The 21,001-nt window shown below is 39.9% G+C and overlaps 1 protein-coding gene across 9 annotated transcripts in view; it reads left to right on the top strand.

The window, feature by feature from the left end:
- DOCK10 (dedicator of cytokinesis 10) overlaps positions 1-21,001 on the top strand; it is a 278,280-nt gene that overhangs the window by 54,768 nt on the left and 202,511 nt on the right. For 6 of the 9 annotated variants that reach the window (XM_046018401.1, XM_046018400.1, XM_046018395.1 and 3 more), the window contains exon 1: positions 7,416-7,591. The exons of the other annotated variants lie outside the window; for them this stretch is intronic. In XM_046018401.1, the coding sequence (XP_045874357.1) occupies positions 7,430-7,591 (162 nt within the window). In that variant the 5' untranslated portion in view covers positions 7,416-7,429. Of the gene's footprint in view, positions 1-7,415; positions 7,592-21,001 lie in introns of those variants that run through there. 9 annotated transcript variants of the gene reach the window in all.

Below are 21,001 nucleotides of genomic sequence, written 5' to 3'. Positions count from 1 at the left end.
GCAAGTCACCGAGTTCCGGTGGAAAAAGATGCGTTACCGCCTAAGGAGCACATGGGGCTTTCTACCCCCTGTCTTGGCCTCCATTCTTTCCATGAGTCTACAGAGATGACCTCTGGTGGTGGGGAAGGTTTGACAAAGCTCTTGAGGTAGTTGCAGTCTGACCAGCTTGCTAGTCACCACCCTCCCCACCCCCACGATGCTCACACTAGCCCAGAACTGCAGGTAGCCGGTTCCCAGTGCCACGGTGACATGCCCAGGCTGTCAGGCTCCAGCAGACTCGAGAATGAGTGGCAGCCACCTTCCTCTTTGACATGTCCAGGCACGAAGGACATCCTGGGGTGATGGCTTCATTCTTGTTGGACGTAAAGTAGCCCCTTTTCTGGGCAGGGATGCACATTTCGGTGCTAACCAACATCTTACATCAGGTAAGGATAGATGATACATGAAGATGTTACAAAGGGACCCAATCACGTTTCCATATCACCTCTATAGGTTTTTTATAGCCAATTTGGATAGATGAGTACCAATGAATGCTTCACACAACAAATATGTTTTTAAATTCTTTTCTTATCAAATTCATTACATTTATAAATGTTTTAAATTCCCATTAAAATGTAATTTAAAGGATCACCCCAAAACAGTCTTCTAAGACTGCTAGCTACTTTCTGAAAGTCTCATGCAAGGAAACATCACAGATTTTCCTATGAGATACATACCAACCCTCAAAGGGGATTTTCCAAGGTTACCTCACTACACCCTGCCTGTGCTGAAGTTTTTTCTGGTATTTTCCACCTTTGGAAGACACAAGGCTTACTTGGCATAAGTGGGACATTTGAACTGGTTAAAAATTCAGACTCTGGAGGAGCACCTGGGTGGCTCAGTTGGTGAAGCATCTTCCTTCAGCTCAGGTCATGATCCCAGGGTCCTGGGATTGAGCCCCACATCAGCCTCCCTGCTCAGCGGTGAGTCTGCTTCTTCCTCTCCCTCTGCCCCTCCCCCACACTCATGTGTGCACACACGCTCTCTCTCTTGCTCTCTCTTTCTCTATCAAATAAATAAATAAAATCTTTTGGAGATGAACCATGAGAGACTGTAGACTCTGAGAAACAATCTGAGGGTTTTAGAGGGAGGAGGGTGAGGGGATGGGTGTGCCTGGTGGTGGCTATTAAGGAGGACACGTATTGCATGGAGCACTGGGTTTTGTACATAAACAATGAATCTTGGAACACTGCATCAAAACTAATGATGTATTTTATAGTAACTAACATACCACAAAAAAATAAAAATTTTTTTTACTATATGAAAAGAATTTTTAAATAAAAATAAATAAATAAATAAATAACAGTCTACTTAAAAAAAAAATCTTCCAAAAAAAAAAAAATTCGGACTCTGTAGCCAGACTGGCTAAACTCAAATTCTAGTTCTGCCATGTGATATGATTCTCTGAACAAGTCACTTAACATGCCTGTGACTCAGTTTCCTCAGCTGTAAAATGCAGATGATCAAAGCACTACCTTGTAGAGTGAGGTGCAAATAAAACAATACATGTAAATTGCCTGGCACATAATAAGTACTATAGAAGGGCTTGCTTTATTATTAGTATCATCATCATCATCATCATCATTATTCACTTCATGGAAAGCACCAGGCATAAAGTGAATCAAGTAAGTACAGCCCCAGCTCTTATAGAAAGGGACAGACATCGCTTAAAAATTAAACCCATCGGGGGGCACCTGGGGGGTCAGTTGGTTAAGCATCTGACTCTTGGTTTCAGCAAAGCTCATGATCTTAGGGTCATAGGATCAAGCCCCATGTTGGGCTCCCTATTCAGTGGGTAGTCTGCTTCTCTCCCTCGGCCCTTCTCCCTGCTCACATTCTTTCTTTCTCAAATAAATAAATAAATCTTTTAAAAAAATTAAACCAGTCAGAATATAATGTTGGCTTGTGTGTTAGGGGGGAAACCCACAGGGCGCAGTGATAAGGACCAAGGTTCAGGACTTTCAGGTAAGGCCTGTCAGGGGAGGCCTCTCCAAGGCACTGTCACGTGTAAGCTGAACCTAGAAGCTGAGAGCGAGAAGACCAGCCTCTGCTGTTACCATTAGGGGAGGCAGCATCACACCTGTCCCCTTAATGATTACTATGGGTCAGGCTCTGTATTGATCTTCTCAGTTAAGTGTAAGCATATAGAATTAGCTCCATTTTGTAGGGAATACTATTGAGACTCAGAGAGGTTAAGCAGCTTGCTCAAGGTCACACAGCTTACAGGTGGCAGAGCATTGACCACAGCACTCACCATAGCACATACCCTCCCTGATGTTCATCACCCAGACGTTCACTTTTAGTCTTTCGGAAATATTTCCAGAAAACGCTCATCTACTGAAAATGTCCCCGAGCTTCACCCTTTTCTTGCTTTTGTAATCAATATGTTCCCTCTTATACTGCCTTGTAATGTCATTTCATTTGGACTTGGGGAAGAAGAGAAGGACACAAACATACTTTTTTCAGACTCTTGAATTTGAAGTCAGTCCACCTACACTCCAAATATGGTGGAAACCATGTTCTACCGGCCTGGGACATGCAGGTACAATGAGAAGCAGGTCCTAAGTGGCTTCGGAACCTTTTTGTTTGGATGCAGGCAGAAAGGTAGGTTTAATTTAACCTGGGTGGGGAGTTGAGAACCCATCTCTGGTGGGTTGACAATTCACTCGAGATGTGATTGTTGGAATGTAGTTTTTGTAGACAAGGTCTTCTACCCTCAAAATCCCAACCATACATTTCTCTTCATAAGTGAGATCTGGTCGTGGCCCTATTCACCTCTTTAAATACTGACCAGCAGCTCACAACAGCTTAGACACGAAGCTGGGCAGCATCAGGGGGATCCAAGAAGGAGCACTGAAGTTAATCTTCACTTCTCAGCTGAAGTATTTACATCTGAGCTTCTGTTTGTTTTTATAAGACAACATATTATTATCAGCAAGAGCTGTCAGTGAGCTTGACACAGAAGATGACAGAAAATCTCACTCCCTCCGAATAGATCCATCACTGAGCCAGAGGAGACCCAGAGGCCTCAGGGCACATTCTGGGGAGCCGAGGAGTGTCACTTCACCTCCACGGTGCCTAAGCACACTCCAGTCCAACCCGGCCTACATCGCAAGCTACATTTAGACATATAGCTCTTGCATAATTTAATGAAGCTGAGACAGTCCAACACTCTTAATAGGCATCATTTATTTAAATTAAATATGGATTTTCCTTTCTTGTTGTCAAAAGATCTTTGGAGGTTTTCTTCCAACAGCAGAAATATCAACATCTAGAATCAGATGATTCTTGGTCCAAAAGATTTTTAAAACAGCTCTAAAAATGAAATTCATTTGTCAGGACTTTTTAAAAAGAGATGTATGGCTGGTTGAACAGCTATCCCAGACAAGAGCAAGAGTGATCCTAGTGTTCAGGGATATTCTGGAAATGTTTTCACTTCTGCTCCTTCATTCATTCTTCCTTTTGGTTCTCTCTCTTTTCTCTTCTCTTCTCTCTCTCTCTCTCACACACACACACATACACACACACATCTTTTACTCTCCAAAGCTACTTACTTTGTCTTCCTACAGTTATCTTCCTATCAATAAGTGTAAATATAAGCATAAACTTATCAATAAGTATAAGTATAACCTTATCAATAATCACCCCACTCCCTTCCACTTCCTATCTACACTAAGGCTATTTCATAGATAAGCTACCATCTCTGCTTTGAAACAAGAAAGCTTTTCACTGTACATGCTTTTAATATTTCATGAGTGCTGAATGATGAACACCTTTATAAAATAACATATGTGTATACACACACACACACACACACACACATTTTATGTGTGTGTGAAATCTAGTTCCCACCACTTATTTGGAAAATTCAGTCTTAACAGATGTTAGTGACATTATGTCCTTATCTATGACAATAAGTTAAAAAATCTTGCTTTCCACATTTTATATTTAATAAACATCTTGGTGAATCATAAAATAAAACCCAGTTAGGAGAAGGAGGTAGACGAGCCCAAAGAGAGTCTCTAAAAGTTATCGACTAGTGAGGCTATGCACGTTTGATGCTTGAAAGCCAAATTAATGATTTGTCTTATTAATACTTCAAATGAAAATAGCAGACATCTGTAAAGGATTTCCACCTTGTTTTTGTTTATTTTTTAACTTAGAATTTTACTTATTTTTGTAGATAATTTTTAAAATTCATTTAATTTGATTTTTTCAGTTTCACCTTGTTTTTAAATATTTCCTGTGTATAGGGGTGCCTGGGTGGCTTAGTCAGTTAAATGTCAGACTCTTGATTTTGGCACAGGTCATGACCTCAGGGTCATGAGATGGAGCCTTCCTCTGGTCTCCCCATTCAGCACAGAGTCTACTTGTCCCTTCCATTCCGCCCCTCCCCCGACTCATAGACATGGGTGTGTGTTCTCTCTCTCAAGCAAATAAATCTTTAAAAATATATATTTCCTGTGTATAAACATGAATGTCAAATATGAGAGGGTAGGAGTCCAGTCTTCAGGTTCATTTTTATCTCCTCCTGACCCACCCCATCCCCAGCTTAATTTACTATGTAAAACTAAGAACTCAGAATTCAACCCCTTTCTGGCAACTTTGCTACACGTTTAAAATATTTCATAAGAAAAGTTGGGCTTATATGTCTGCCATTCCTTGTTTTTTGTCCTGATGGTCCCTTATCCATTGGGTAACTGCAGTGTGTACTGAATTCCCAAGAAACTAATTTTTGGAGGCTCCCTTTCCCTGATGATGGAAATTGAAAGACAAAGCGAGACAGAGAAGATTGAAAGCCCCACAGCAGTCCATCAATAATAGGGGTGAATCCCTCAGAGGCAACAAGGGGATCGATGAAAACAGGACTCTAATAGCTAGAAAGCATCTCATTTGTTTCCCCCAAAGACTTCAGCATCTGCCAAAACATCTGACTCCAAAAGCCACCCCCGAGGAGAGTCAGACTAAGAGAGAGGTGCCTGGAAAGGACTCTGGGATGTGGACTTTCCTGTCCCCTCCAAGCCTATGGTGTCCAGCAGAGATCTCTTTTCCACTGCCGGCCAAAGCCAGTGGAATGTTTAAGGTTCTCCAGTAAGTACCTTTCTGCATCTGACCTGTTCGCTCCTGAGCAGATGACCAGACCCTAAGGGAACGACTGGAGAGTCCCATGTCATGGGTGTGGTACTGGTGGCACAAGCATACTAGGAACCTGGAGAAGCAATTGTATCATATTGGAAAAGACACTTTCGAGGCACCTAGGTGGCTCCATCCTTAAGAATCTGCCTTCAGGGGGCGCCTGGGTGGCTCAGTGGGTTGGGGCCTCTGCCTTCGGCCCAGGTCGTGGTCCCAGAGTCCTGGGATCGAGCCCCGCATCGGGCCCTCTGCTCGGCGGGGAGCCTGCTTTCTCCTCTCTCTCCGCCGGCCTCTCTGCCTACTTGTGATCTGTCTGTCCAATAAATAAAAATCTAAAAAAAAAAAAAAAAAGAATCTGCCTTCAGTTCAGATCATGATCCTAGGGTCCTGGGATCAAGCCCTGCATCAGGCTCTCTACTTGGCGGGAAGCCTACTTCTCCCTCTCCCATTCCCTCTGCTTGTGATCCTGCTCTCACTGTGTCTATTTCTGTCAAATGAATAAATAAAATCTTTGAAAGAAAAAAAAAAGAAGGAAAAGACACTTTCATAATCATGGAAGCCCACTTCCTGCTTTGTCTCTGGTGGACACTATTATATATATATATATATATATATATATATATATATATTTTTTTTTTTTTTTTTCAGTGCACACAAGCCAGACAGGCTACATTGTAGCCTCTCTCCAATAAATGTCCCAGTTGTTTGGAGTAGAAATGGTTTAGATTAGCACCCGGGCATTCTGACAAAGGTCCAGAGGGGTTAGGGGACTTGCCAACACCATTAGCATTTTTTTCTTCTTTTTCCAGCAGCATTAAAATATGTTTGCTCAAAACAGAGGGAGATGAAAAACTACTGGCAGCCAGTACCTCTTAAAAGAAAAAAAAAATGTTTTACTTCTCTGGCAAACATACCAATTAAATAATGCTGTGTTGTGACAGATTACTGAGCAATTAATGCCTAATTGAGCATCATGCAGGACGCTTCTGTGAGAACGACTTTGCTGGAGCTGGAGTAGCCGCGCCTCATAGCAAAACAAACCTACTGCAAACTTCCTGCAAAATACCCTTTGCACTGAGGAGCCCAGAAACCAAAGAAAACATTTCTACTTTGAATCCCTGAGAGTTGCACTGGAAGGATTAACTTGACAGAAAGATCCCGACATTGAAAATCCTACTGGGGATTTCATACTTTCCTCATTTGTAAGCAAAATCCATTTGCTGTGAGATATTTTTAGTGCAAGCATCCCCTGTTGTCCTATTCTCTTACAGTATACCATTAGATCTTGAAGCCATTCCAAGCAGGTCACATGATTTCTAAGCATCTCTTTGGTTCCCTCCTAAGTGACTAGTCTCGCAGGAGTCAGGAAATACTAGACTCTTAACTACCGAAGACCTCAAAGTCTTTCTTTAAGCCTTGAATTCTTATTGATAGGATGTGAAACTGCTTTACAACTGCCTTTTCTAAGAGGTCAGCTTGGCAGAACTCACCAAGTGACTTCAGTGAGAGAGATATTTTCAGCCCCACAAGCCGCCTATGTAAATATAAAAATGTATTAGGCTGCAGAACTGCGTGTGTGGGAACAGAACAACCATACTATTGAAAGGGACACATAGGGGTAACTCTGGTGTCACTCACGTGGGCTTGGTTAATGTGTGCATGCTTTTGGTAAGTCGTTCTGATTCGGCGGGCTCGGCTTCTCAGATGAACCAATTTCATTTCTGGACTTAGGAGCTACGAAAAGTAAAACCCCCATCACTTTGTGAGGTATCTAGCAAAATTTCCTTGCAGAAGTGCTTACAGTTAAAAAGAAAACAATCCTTTTCACTCTTTATGGGACCCCCCATTTGCCTTGTGAAATTGTCAATGTGGAGTTAGATTTTCAGTTGCTTAGTATGAAAAAGAGTGATTTGTTTGAGTGTCTGAGGGAAAAAGATATATTTATTCAGACCTCTGAAACTGGAATCGGAGAGAATCATTGTAATGAACAGGAAACATGTTCTTGAAATGAATTGAGAAATAACTCTCTGGGCGAAATGCTCTAATATTCCTGAGCGTGTTCAGTTTCAGTGGATCAAATCTTTCCCATCTCTGCATCCAAGCTATTTGGCGGTGATCAGATGATCAGAGCTCAAGGAAGTGATTGGAGAGTGAGCTGGCTGCAGCTGCAATGTAGGCTGTGTTCAGGGACAAGGAGCCACTGTTTCTCAAACATAGCATCCACATAGAAGTTATTTTGTGGATCCAAGATGCAGCAATGGGCTGCTCTGCCAGCATTGTTCTGCTTCAAGCTTTTCGTTCTGTGGTCCAGAGGAGCTGTCCACACATTTGTAGACGACGCCAAGAGGAACCATCCCACGAAATTTTGCCTCTGGAAAGTGACAATGAAATGAGTAGACCCAGAACCCTCATCATCATGGTATGGTATTTGTGGCAAAGTAGCCTTAATGGATGGAACTGTTATTATAGAGATGAGGTCGCAATTTAGGGTTTGGGGTGTTCAGCTTGAGATAAAGAAATGTGTGACCTAGAGTTTACTACTGTGCTTTAAAATGTGGGGAAAATCTTTAAAACGATTTCCATCATTCAGAGCTGATTAGCCTTCTCTGAGATCTGTCACGAAATGTACAATTTATCGGTCTATTAGAAATTCTCTTCCGCCTCCCATTCTGTGTGCTGTTATTTGCTTCTGTGCAAAGAAAAAAAAAGAAAACTTGAGGAGTTTGGTCTCAGTGGATTTTATTTTGTGTCTCTAATTTGAAAGAAGAGCCCCAAACATAGTTTTTGATCACATGTAACCAATCCAGTTGTATAGGTGTCAGGAGCTAAATGACTTAACTTCCAGGCATTTGGAACTTTTATTTCTGACCCGGAGGTGGGAATGCCTTTAAAAATGCTTAAGTTAAGCATAAATCAGAATAAAGTTTTTGAGAATTTTGTGGAATGCATGGTGTTTAAATTAGAAGGCTGTCTCTTGCCATTTGTCAAATAACATTTCTGTCTGTGCTTTGCTTATACAAGACAATGTTACTCCCTCTTTGTGCACCCATTTTATCAGCAAGAAAAAAGTAGAGGGTAGCGTCTTTTCTTACTTGAGGTTCAGGGAGAGATCTGCTTAGTCACTGGAATCGCATGTTTGGATGGAGGTGGTGTGCTAATGTTTCAAAAATTGGGGAGCTGTTGCATGGTTTCAGCACAATCGACTTTTTCCTCTTAGATTTCAGCATTTAGCTATCAAGGATGTAGTAAATAATGAATGGAAAGTACCTGTTACACTAAAAGTTTTTAAATGAAAGTCATTTGATTTGGGCTGTGCCTGTCTTGAGTGACAGAATACTAACCTATACCATTCTGTGGCAGCTTCTCCAACAAATCACTATTTGATTTTCAAAAGGCAGTATTATTCTTGAACTATTGGGCTGTGATTTTCTCTAGGAGGAAATACTATGTGGGAATAACGTCATACTTATTAGTCCCATAAGTTTTTCACAAATTAAGTTTAAAAGAATTTGAGATTCTTCCCCCCAAGTTTAACTCTTACTAATGACAGTAACATTCTATAGTTAATGTGTATTGCTTATGCCATCTCAGTCATTAAACTTCCTGCCCCTCCCAGTTTTACCACTTAAACTAGAAAATTTGACAGGTAGAAATTTGAGAAAAAAAGTATAACAATGCCTTATTTTTTCAAGGATCCCTTTAATTTATATAATAAGTTTATGGACATTAAATCAAGTGAGGATCAATTTACTGGTAAAGGAAATGGCTTCAGAAAGATTGGATAATATCTTATTCACATCACACAGCTACTAAATGCTACACCCTCAAGTCATACTTAGATCGAGGATTACAAAAGGCAGTATAATTTCCACTCTGTTCATATCGCTAAGGAAATAAGGACATAACTGAGTTTTTATGAGAAGTCTGATGGCAATCTCCGACCACTCAGAGTAAAATATGCTCATACAGAATCATTGTGCATCTTAAGAGTGTCCTCTGGGCCTCTATAAATTCATGCATTCAACAGCTATTAATTGGTGACCCACTATGCGCCAGTCACTGTTCTAGGCATTTGGAATCCACCCATGAACAAACCCACCCAAGATCCTTGTCCTGAGTTGCAAAATTTTACCTTGACAGTACATTTCCCAAATGTTGTTGTTATGGAAATGCCATATTAGCATTGTGATGTTTAGTGTACAAATTTAAGTCAATGAAATTATTCCTTATCTTCAAGATAGCAGTTCAAAAACTTTCATGTGCTTTAAAATCACCTAGGAATTCTTATGTATGAACAAATCGTTGGACTTCTGGACCCAGAGACTCTATTTAAGAGGGTGTAGAGTTCAGCCTGGACATCTGCATTCTTAGCAAACACCTCCAAGCACTTCTTTTTTTTTTTTTTAAGATTTTATTTATTTTATTTGACAGAGAGACTGGAGGAAGCAGGCTTTACACCAAACAGAGAGCCCTATGCAGGACTTGATCCCAGGACCCTGAGATCATGACCTGAGCCAAAGGCAGAGGCTTAACCCACTGAGCCACCCAGGCGCCCCCTCCAAGCACTTCTGATGGAGGAGCCCCATGGATGACATCCAGAGAACCATGGCTCTGGAAACTGAGAATCTGCACTCTTCACCTCCTGTCCTTCTTTACACTGATAAGCTAATCATCTTCTTACTCTGGCTCTAAGCTTCTGAACAAACTGATTTTCTTTTTCTCTTTCATTTTTGTATCACCCGTTAGACACCAAATTTGTATGTTGCAAGTGCGTGTATGTGCGGCATGTGGGTGGGAAGAGGGAGGGAGGATGAGAGAGAGAGAGAGAGAACAGACTTGGGAGCCAGAGCCTCTAGGTTGGAATCTTGGCTTCATCACTTATCAGCTATGTGAGCTTCCCCACATCATTTAACATTTCTCTTTTTCTCATCTGTAAGATGGGGGTAACAGTCCCATCAACCCAGAGCTGGTTTAAGGGTTTAATGAAGTAAAATATATGTTAAGGGTTTAGGATCACGTCTAGATATAATAGTTAAGATGTCTGTTAAGGGAGATCTTCAATAACTAAAAAAGTGACATTTGGGTAAATACCCAAAGTAGGTAAGGAAGTGAATCATGCCACTGTCTGTGGGAAAATGTCTAAAGCAGAAGGACAAGCCAGGATGGAAGTTGCTAATCTGGGAAGACACTGAGGATGTCTGGGGCACAGTGAAAAGGCCAGTGGGGCCAAGCAAGACAAAGAGAAGTAATAGAAGGTGAGGTCATTGGGGTAATGGGGGACAGATCATGAAGGCCATCATGAAGACTTGGAGGGAGTTTTCCCAAGAGTGAGAAGGGAAGCTATTGGAGGGAGGTAGCCCAGAAACCAAGACCCTGGGCCAGAATGTCAGGAGTTGAGTCCTGTCTCTCCGACATGCCAGCTGTGTGATCTTGACAAATGACTTGCCCTCCCTGTGACTTTGTTTCTCCACTGAGAAAACACAGAGAGTAATAGTCTGTACAGTGTAAAGTTCTTGTGAGAATTCAGTAATACCTGCAAAGAGCTTAGATCCGTGTCTAGTAGATTGTAAGTACTCTCTGATCTGTAAGCCTGTTCGTCTGAATGGCCTTGATTGGAAGGGTGACAGGATCTATGGTTGCAGAGGGTCCAGGGTTGAACCAGGGTCACCATTAATCCTGAAGCTATCACGTGATCCCAGCAAAGGCCTGAATGGTAGTTGTTGAGGTTGCGAGATGTGGTTGGAGTCAAATACATTTCAAAAGTAGGGCCAATAGGGTTTGTTTACAAATTCAACAGAAAGTGTGAGAAAGAGAGAGGACTCAGGGATAAATGTGGTATTTTGGTTTGGGTTTAGGTTTGTTTGTTTTTTGGCCTTAACCACCAGAGGACTGAGTTGCCTTTCAGATGGGGAAGACTGCAGGAGAAGATTTGGCGAGAGAAGCTAAGTTCACTATAAGACATGTTAAGTTTGAAATGTCTGTCCATATAATGTCCTTATATGGAGATTTCAGATAAAAAATTGGGTATACAAGTCTGAGTTCCGAGGCACAGTCTACAGAGGAGATATAATGTCTGACACAACATTGGTACCAATTAAATGATTGATGAATGAATAAATGATCTCTTTTAGTTTTCCGTAATACTTACAGTGTGGTTTTGCAGTTAATCGTATATCGAGCTATTCATTGAACTCTTAATTGCTTATTTTTATATAGTATTCATGTATTTTTCTTATCTCACAGGTAGACAGCAAACCTCATATAGGTAGGAGCTAGGTCTGCTTTATGCCTCAGTGGTGCCCAGCTCAATTCATTTTATAGACTAAAAACTGAATATAGGGATTATTGATTCTTTGAAATTTTTAAGTATTTGATATCAAAAGCTCCATTGATAAAGCTGTCGACTTAACTCTTCATTGAAACGTCCAGAAGTAAGTTAAGGGTGGAGAAAGCTACTACAATAAATAAATAAATACGAAGTTGTGAGTGTGGATACTCTTGGGAAGGTTTTGGTACTCGAGATGTTCATTATACAAAGAATCTCGCTATTCTCATTATACAAGAATCTCACTTCTATAGTCCAGGTTCTGAATTCATACAGAGATAAGTTTTGGGCTGACATTGACTGTAGTTTGGCTGTGTGGTCCAAAGTGGAAAGGGAATGCCTTGGGAAACATCAAAATAAACTATTGTAGGTCTTTGGCATTTACAAGGAATGCCTGAATCCTAACCTCTGAGACTATTAAAATGGTCTATTAAAATGCAATCAAGTTTAACTTGGGAAAAAAAAAGAAGAAACTCTTTCAAAGCTGATGTATCTCTCACTCAAAATTTTTTGCTCTGATGGGAGAAGTAACAAATCTTATTGTCAATTATCTTTTAACTTCCTTTATAACATATTTCATTAAAGGTCTCAGACACTAATGAAGTTGATGTAGATCTGCTGTTTCTTAGGCAGTTGGCCTCCATTTTAAGTCCTGTTCCCCCATTCCCCACTCTGCCACCCTCTCTTGCAAAAGAGCAACTATCTGTTCACATACTGGAGGGTAGACTTGACACCAGAGGAGGAGGGCAGGAAGCTAGTGCCAGGCAGGCTGCTGCTCTCTCTCTCTCTCTCTGCCTTTATAACCAGCTCCTACACACAAGACTCAGGGTCTCAACGTAAAAGTCAAAGACTTTTAAAATCCATGAGAATTTTAAGTAGTAGAAACCATTACACAGAAATTTGGGAACACCAAAGATCTAGTGTATAGAGCAAGTCAGACATGGCTTTATTTTTAGTGTTAGTTAAAGACAGGGGGAATCACTTAGCCTAAACTTGTGGTGAGTCAGAGAGGTGAAATCTCTTCTGTGAGCCAAGGATGTTCACTTATATGATAAACATTTCAGAGCCAGAGAATTTCAGTTACTGCCCAGAGATCTGCATTACCGGTCATTGGTTAGGGCTCTGGAATGCCAGGTCCAGGGCCCTGATCAGCTACAGTGCCTGGGTCAAATCCTGTCCTCAGTCTGTTTTTGTATGGCTTGTGAAGTCAGAATGCTTTTCACAGTTGTAAAATTTTATTAAAAAAAAAGAAAGAAGACTATGCAAGAGAGCCATAAATGGCTCTGAAAGGCTGAAGTAGTTACCCTCTACAGGAAAAGTTTTCTCTGGTGGATGATGTGGGTTCAACCAGAAAGGTAACTCACTGGTTTGTACCTTTGATTTGTGGTGTATTTGCTCTTCTTCCTAACTACATACAAAGGAATTCAGGTTTTTTTCCTGGGCACTTTCCATTCCTCCTAATGTCTGAAAACTGCTGTGATTCAATGATGAATTCAAAATTTGGACTCAGAAGGCCACTGTCAGTCGTAAGTCTCTCTGGATGTGTTGATTCATTGAGCTAGATTTGTTAAATGGGGGATACTATCTATCCTGTCTGTTGGAAAAACTGGAATGTTTATTTTTATGGAATCATTTTGTAAGCTAGTGAGTGTTATGTCAAAGCCAGAGGCTTATAGGTAGACTGGCTAATTTAGAGCACCAGAGATCCACTCTAGGTCGGTGTGCTGATGAGAGATCTTTATCTTCTGGGTGACCATTTTAAATCAGGGTTTTACTGGGGAGCCTGGATGGCTCAGTTGGTTAAGTCTCCCATTCTTGCTTTTGTCTCAAATGTCATGAGATGAAGCCCCGCATCAGGTTCCATGCTCAGTTCTAAGTCTGCTTAAGATTCTCTCTCTCCCTCTACCTCTGACCCTCCCACACGTGTGTGCTCTCTCTCTTTCTCAAATCAATCAGCATTTTACCTTATTTGTTCCATACCCACCCCAAAATGGTGGTACATTGGCCAGAAGAGAGTGGGTGGGTGTGGCCAGAAAAGAGACACCAATGAGGGTCCTACCAATAAAGGACCAGAGAGAAATATACTCTGGGAATTATTTCCAAGGAAATAAAATGATCTCTCTTCTTATTCTATAATAAATGTACTAGTTTAATAAAACTTTATTACTGAAGGGATTTTAATTTTTGCCCTCTGTCACCTTTTTGAAAAAATATGTGAAGAAGAAACAGCTTCCAAACACTTTTTAAATCTTGAATTAATGTTCTGATTTCATTTCAGTGGGGTTGAATCTTGAGTCTACTAATATAAGATTCCCCGGGGAAAGGAAGCTTGTGAGATGAGTATGATTTTAAAAGGTCTGCATGGATGGTGTAATGTGGATCTTAAAAGCACAGAGAATCTTTAGCAGTTATTTTTCTTTGTGACCTAGTTTTGAGTTGAATTTCAAAGGCGCAGAAGATGGACAAATGAATTGAATGGCTTCTCCATGGGTATAAGAATTAATTGAATGTGATCAGAGGCTTACCAATTAGCCACACGAATCTTTGAGGCCAAGGCTTACTAAATTCAGATTACATCTGGTATCAGCTCATCCAAAGGATCTTGCATCTTTCTAGCTCCCTGAATGTAATGCAAATTTAGAAATAATAAGGAACAAAGAAAAAATGTATGGGATCTAAAAAAGTAATGTTTAAAATTTAAAGGCACCACAATGGCAAAGAAAAGCAGGAAAGCAGGTGTGGTGGGGTATGCAAAAACTTTCACTAAAAGACAATTAGCAAATTTGACCATAAAGACATAGGTATAAATATATATTAAAAATATAGAGAACATTATACTCTTAGTGGCTCTGAGTGCTTTCGGAGAGGCCATATCTTGAAAATTAAAAAGAGTGTATTACCAAGGAGGAATATACAGGCATATGACTAGAAAAAGCATAGACTCAACAAATCAGCAGTCATAAAAAGTCCCTTAACTTTTAAAAGTATTCAAATATATAAAAGCCTGGTTATACTTGTTTTTGTTTGTTTCTTTGCTTTCCAGAAGAGTACTTTCCAGAAGAGTACATTTAATCCCCAAGTACCAGGCTTTGATACAATGAAATCTTGTGAACACTGAATAACAATTAAGGACAAAATGCATCTTTTGGCAAACTGATGATGAATACAGCATTTTCCCATGCTTCCACAAATTTTTTCTGGATCATTGTTGTAGTTTCTCAAATTTTATTTCCACGGAGCTGATTTTTTTTTTACTTAAATAGGGGCGACAGTTTGGGATTTTGAAGTTCATTTCCAATAATCTACTTTATCCTGCTGAAATGTATTTCATTCTTTACTACCATGTTCAACAAATTCAATATGCTCAAGTGAATTCATCATGGTTACATGGCATCAAAACTTCAGTAGACAACTTAGCGACAGCTGGCCCTTGTGTCTGAGAGGTGTGAGTAGCAGCAGACAGCCGCTGCTCTGCTCTCATGGAGCTTACGGTTTGCTGGCAGAGACAGAAAGGACTGGAACAAATGTTAAACTGTAACCATAATAAGTGTTTCACATGAAAGTTGGGTTCTACCTTACCACTTTTATCTTTGGAGCATTCGACCTCATCAACACGGTCAAGGAAGGTTTCCCATAGGAAGTGGCAATGAAGCTGGAACTTGAGGTGTAAACAGACGCGAAGGAGAGAGAGAGGATGCCATGTGTGACCTTGACTTGATTTACTTGCCAAGGGTTAACAGCCAAACAACATTTGCTTTCTGTGTGATCTCTGGATTAATTACTTAAATTCCCTATGCCTGGGATGCCTTGGTGGTTCAGTTGGTTAAGTGTCTGCCTTCAGCTCAGGTCATGATCCCAGGGTCATGGGATCAAGTCCTGCCCCAGGATCCTTCCTCAGTGAGGAGCCTGCTTCTCCCTCTCCCTCTGCCTGCCAGTCTCCCTGCTTGTGCTCTCTCTCTCTAACAAATAAGTAAAATCTTTTGAAAAATTAAATTCTCTATGCCTTGGCTTTCCAAAAAATGGGAACAAAGAGGGTACCTATCTCTGTCAGTTTTCTATTCCTGCTGTAACAAATTACCACAAACTTAGTAGCTCAAAGCAACACACATTCATATCTTACAGTGCTGGAAGTCAGAAATCCAAAATGGCTCTCATGGGGCTGAAACTGGCAGGGTTGCATGCCTTTCTGGAGACTCTAGGGGAGAATCTGTTCGGGGTTTTATTGTTTATGGTTTTTTGCCTTTTGTTTTTTGGCCCTATTCCATCTTCAAAGCTAGCAACAGCATGGTATCTTCAGACATCTCTCTCACTCTGAGCCCGGACTCTCCTACCTCCCTCTTCCACTACCAAAGGATCCCAGAATTACACTGGACCCACCTGGACAATCCAGTATATTCTGTCCATCTCGAAGCCAGCTGATTAGCACCCTTGATTCCGTCTGCAGCCTTACTTCCCTCCTTGCCCTGTAAATAACAAATTCCTAGAATCTGGGGCTTTGGACACGGACACCCTTGGTGGCTGGGGGAAGGGTGTTGTTATTCTGCCTATCATAGTATTTCATAGGATTATTTTAAGAATCCCATGAATGAATATAAGTAAAAGACCTGTAATAGCTCCTAAAACCTTGTAAGAAGTCAATTTTTTAGCTGTTATGATTTCCTTTATTGTCTTATCGAAACAAAGAAAAGTTCACAAATGTAATATACTCCAAGGAGTTATTTTAGGAAAAAGAATTAAACTGCTTGAAGGAAACCTAATTTGGGCTTCACGGAATATAGGGAAATAGAAATTTAAATTTCGTTTATTTCCTGGAACACTGCAATACTTACTGAATAGACTATTCACACAAATAGATGGTTGAAGAATGTTTGTGTGTGTTTGAGATTTTCTTCTGTGTTATCCACCAACTGCTACTCTTCTGACATTTAACTTTGAGTTTTTTCTTGTTTCCCCTTTCATCATTTATAAAGGAATATTGCATCTTTCCCATTCTCCAAATTATGCCACATTTAAAAATGATAAGGAACCAAAAATATATACAAGATTTTAAAAAAATTACTAGAATTTAAAACCACTACAATAATAAAGAAAAGGAGAACATGAGGTGTTACTGAGAGAGTAAGAAACTGATTTTAAGTTCAGTAGGGAGATTTGACATTATTAACTTAAAGATGCAGAAACCTGTATCCAGTCAATTTTTTTCTTTTCAAATTTTATTTAAATTCAAGTTAGTTCACGTCTAGTGTAGTGTTAGTTTTCTTATTTGTCATTTTAAAGTTATTTCAACATTTTTAGATGTCAGTAGATTTTCTGTTGCAGATTTATAACAGGTAAAGAACTTAATAATTCCAAATTATGGAAGCTCAATTCTTCTAGAAATAGATACTCGGGGAAAGGTTTGATGAATAAAATGAATGAATGCATGTACACCATGTCTTATGGGTCATAAAGCTTACAAAATAGAAATCCAGCAAGTGAAAACAAAATATGGATTTATCTGGTAAGTTATCAGCAACCCTATCATTGATACCTCTGTGTTATCAGTGGCCTTCTTTGTTTTCATGCACTTGAGGGGAACAGATTGACTATCCCACAGAATATCATCAAACTCTCCTTTTTATGTCAGAGAAAGTAGGAATGGAAATAGTGTTCACAAAATAATAGCTCTTTAGTGAGTACTTCCAGCTCTTTGTCAGACAATTCACTATGAACTTCGCACAGTTATCTTTTCTTGTTGCCACAACAACCAACGGAGGAAATTGTTTTTATTCTTGTATCGTTGAAGAAGATATTAAAGTGTGGCTTTGTACAACTGAAATATAATGCAAGCCACATAATATAAAAATTCCTATGAGCTGTATTTTTTTAAAAAATTTTAATGAAATTAATAATATATTTTATTTAATATGTCCAAACTATTATTATTTTGACATATAGTCCATTTAAAATTATCAATGAGATATTTTATATGTTTTTATAGTAAGTCCTCAAAATTCAATATGTATTATTGATTGTAACACATTTCAATTTGGAGACTAAATATTTATCCCAAGTACTTGTTCAGTATTTAGATTTCATAAAATTTACTAGTTGAAAGGGTAAATTCACATATCTCAGTTATTTCAAAGCTAGTTGGACATTTTTCAAATGACTAGATAGAGAGCAGCAGTTCTTAGAGTTAAATCAAAATTAATTAAAATTAACTATCGTGAAAAATTCACTTCCTCAATCACACTAACCACACTTCAGGCACCCAGCAGCCACCTATGGCTAGTGGTTGCTGCCTTGTACAGTGCATGTAGAGCAATTACTGACCTTGCCCAAGGTCACCCATTCAGTAAGGACTTTAACTGGGATTTGAACCAGAGTCATTGCCTGTACCCATTACACCACCTGCCTCTCTTAAAACACCAGAGCGATGAGTGGTGCACGCTTCCGCCTGCCTTTATCAGTGTATGCTCTATTGCCTCTGCATGGGTGTTTGTCTCTTTGATTAAAACAAAACGAAACTACACAAAATAAACCATTTAATTTCTTTAAAGTATGTAGGGAGGGGCAGTGGAAACAAAAATATCCACTAATAAGATTTGAGGTGAATTAAAAATGTATGTGCATAAATGTCACCCCTGTCAAATTGGCAAATGAGTCAAACAGACAAAAACACAAAAAATAAAAGTGAAAATACTACCCAGGCTAGAGATGAAGTCAGAGAGCAGCCCAGTGTGGCTCTTGTCAAACCTCTAACTTCCTTGCGGCCCAGGCATGCCCACCTCTTCATTTCCACCCTCCTCTCCTCTCCAGCAGCCTAGACTTGCTCTCCTTTCCCACTGGACCTACCTGCCCCCTGCCTCTGTTGACCCAGGTCTGAGATCATGTGCCTGGACATCCTTCTGCTCAGTGTCCAATATTGCAAACTGTTTGGGTCTTTTCTTAAAAATCCAGGGTTTTCCATATAGATTATACAGAGAAATGAAATATTAGGAATTGGTGATCATAGAATTCTCGCCTCACTTGAAAGGTGGACGTCAGGGCCAAAGAGACAAATTGATATCTGTGATTTGTAGAAGAGATGGTGGTAGAACAAGGACATTGCCTGGGTCTCAAAGGAGAGACATGCACTCTTTTTAACTATATACTATTCCATCCTCATAATCCAAGGATGATGTAGTTCCAAAGTATATGTGCAGTTTCAGCTGAAACCACATATATGCGGACTGCAAAATACTAACATCAGTAATAAAGCCAATCTTATCCAGTTTCTGCTTTTTTTTCTGATTGTTTTAGAGGAATAAATCTCTGCAGGGATGAAATCCAATTCTGCCATTCTATAAATAATGGACTCTTGCTCTAAACTACTCTCTCAATATTTCTTTAAGAATTAAATACAAAGAGAAGGAGTTCCAGTTAATCTGTAGAGTTAAAAATAAAATAGGGAAATCACTTTCTTGTAATCTCTTTAGATTAAAGAGTTTACAGAGTTCTATGTGGGGAACAGAAGTATGTTTCTGACTCCCAAATGCTATGCTGTAAGAGAAACAGAACTGTTAACCTGGGCTTAGGTGTCAGACTTGTGTCATTTGAAAAACTTGGGACTGTGGGAGAATTCCTTGCATTCTTTGAAATTCAGTGGCCTGCCCTGTAGCATGGTAATGGATCCTCACAGGACCATTGACCTAAACGAATAGTAAGGAAAAGCACGCAGCGTAATGCCCACTACACTAAGGCACTTTGCCTCTTTCTCATGTGTAAAATGAACAAAATACCTACTGCCCACCTGCCTCGTAGAAATTAATGACTTCTTTACATGAAAACATGCCCTGTTTATTATTTTGTGTTCATTCTAAGGAGACGTTTTGGTATGCATGACGGTTCTTCACTTCTCTACCCGATAAGGAAGCTAGAATATTAAGAAACTCATCAAGTAAAAAAAAAAAAAAAAGTTATTCAAAAAAGGGGACTCAGTGAAAAAAGCCTGTGAACCAAGACATTCTCCAAATGAAAGCTCCTGGAGGAAATAAGTGAACCAAAATGCAGAGATGGAGATCAAGGACAAAGAGAGATGTAAGTGAGGAAGAAACTCACTGAGCAGGGAGAGAAATGAAGTGTGAAATGTGGTTTGTTTGTTTTTTTCCCTCTTTCAACTAGAAGTGGCACTGGGTTGTCAAGAGGTCTTTTTGTAAGGACTGCTTTAAAATGAGTCTGCTTTTGTACTCTAAAACAAGGGGGCATTCCCATCTGTGTCACTTTCATACTCTAATTTTTATTTCCTTAAATCTCTCTGTTCTTCATAGGTGCCATATTTTGTCCCATTTTTGCCCACACTGTTGTGGGCAAAGAACGTTGAAAAAGAATGCTGATGGGTTTTGAGTTAAAGATGGTATATAACCATGCTGTTCTCCGAGCTCTGAGATTATTGAATAGAGAGTGGCAGGTCTATAACTGAGGGAACTGGGGCGGAATCATCCTCAGGGTCTGACATCCTCAGGCAGGGGAGGCTTTTGTTGGGACAGACAGGCAAATGAACCCGTGAACATTTCTATAAATGTTGTCTTGACCAACAGCCCTGGAGACTCATCTGCAAAGAAGTGGGGGAGAGAGAGTCTGATCCCAAGTATGTCTTTTTGGGCACAGCTAACATGAAAATATATTACAAACTGTGCATAGATTCATCACAAAACACTAAGCACCTTTGGGATCACCTAAGCTATCTTTCAGGTGCTTTTCCAATCTGTTATTGGGGAAAATATATTTCACTACAGATGTGTTAAAATTACTGAAAAAATCATCAAGACTTTAGATGACTTCTTCGAAGATGGAAGGATCGAAAGGAGAAACAGGATTGTGGACATTTTTGCTATGTAAATTAAGAAGTACCAGAAGCAGCCTCTGCCCTCAGTGTGGGGAAACTGCTACTTCTTCAGACAACTGCTCATTGAGAAAACCCTCTGGGGAGAGCAGAGAACACAATCTCAAACTGAGACCAGGAGAATTAAAGAAATGGCAGCTGGAAAGTTTTGTATTGGGGTTCTGCTGAAGACACTGGGCCTCCCTGCAGGCTTTACCGCCTGCATTTGGCAAGCCCTGCTTTCATTTTACCCTCCCAGCCTTCCAGTGCAGTATGGTTGAGGTTTGTGTGGGTAGATTTGGAGGTACATGTATGTCTCTGGCTCCGTTTGTTCTGCAAAGAAACTTGTAACCTTGTGTTGCATTTAAACACACAGAGCCATTGTATCCATACAAGCATAGTTCATGATTACATGGATGCATGCCTTATTGGCATGAAGTTGGGTATGGACTCAGGTATATCCATTAGCCTGGAACCAAAGGTTTAAATGGAGCCCAGTGTGTATGGAAAAAGTAATCTACTATCTTAATTAGCCATCCAGCACTGAATCTATTATTGTACTTAGAACCTTGTGAGGATAAAGCCAGTGAGGTCAAAATTTTTTTGTTAAATTCCTAAATCTTGGCAGACAGATTTTCATTTAATCTCTTACCTTCTAG

Source organism: Meles meles, chromosome 9 (genome assembly GCF_922984935.1).
Source record: "Meles meles chromosome 9, mMelMel3.1 paternal haplotype, whole genome shotgun sequence".
Lineage (NCBI taxonomy): Eukaryota > Metazoa > Chordata > Mammalia > Carnivora > Mustelidae > Meles > Meles meles.
The sequence above is the reverse complement of the archived record's forward strand: the minus strand, read 5'-3'. Positions and strand labels throughout refer to the sequence as shown.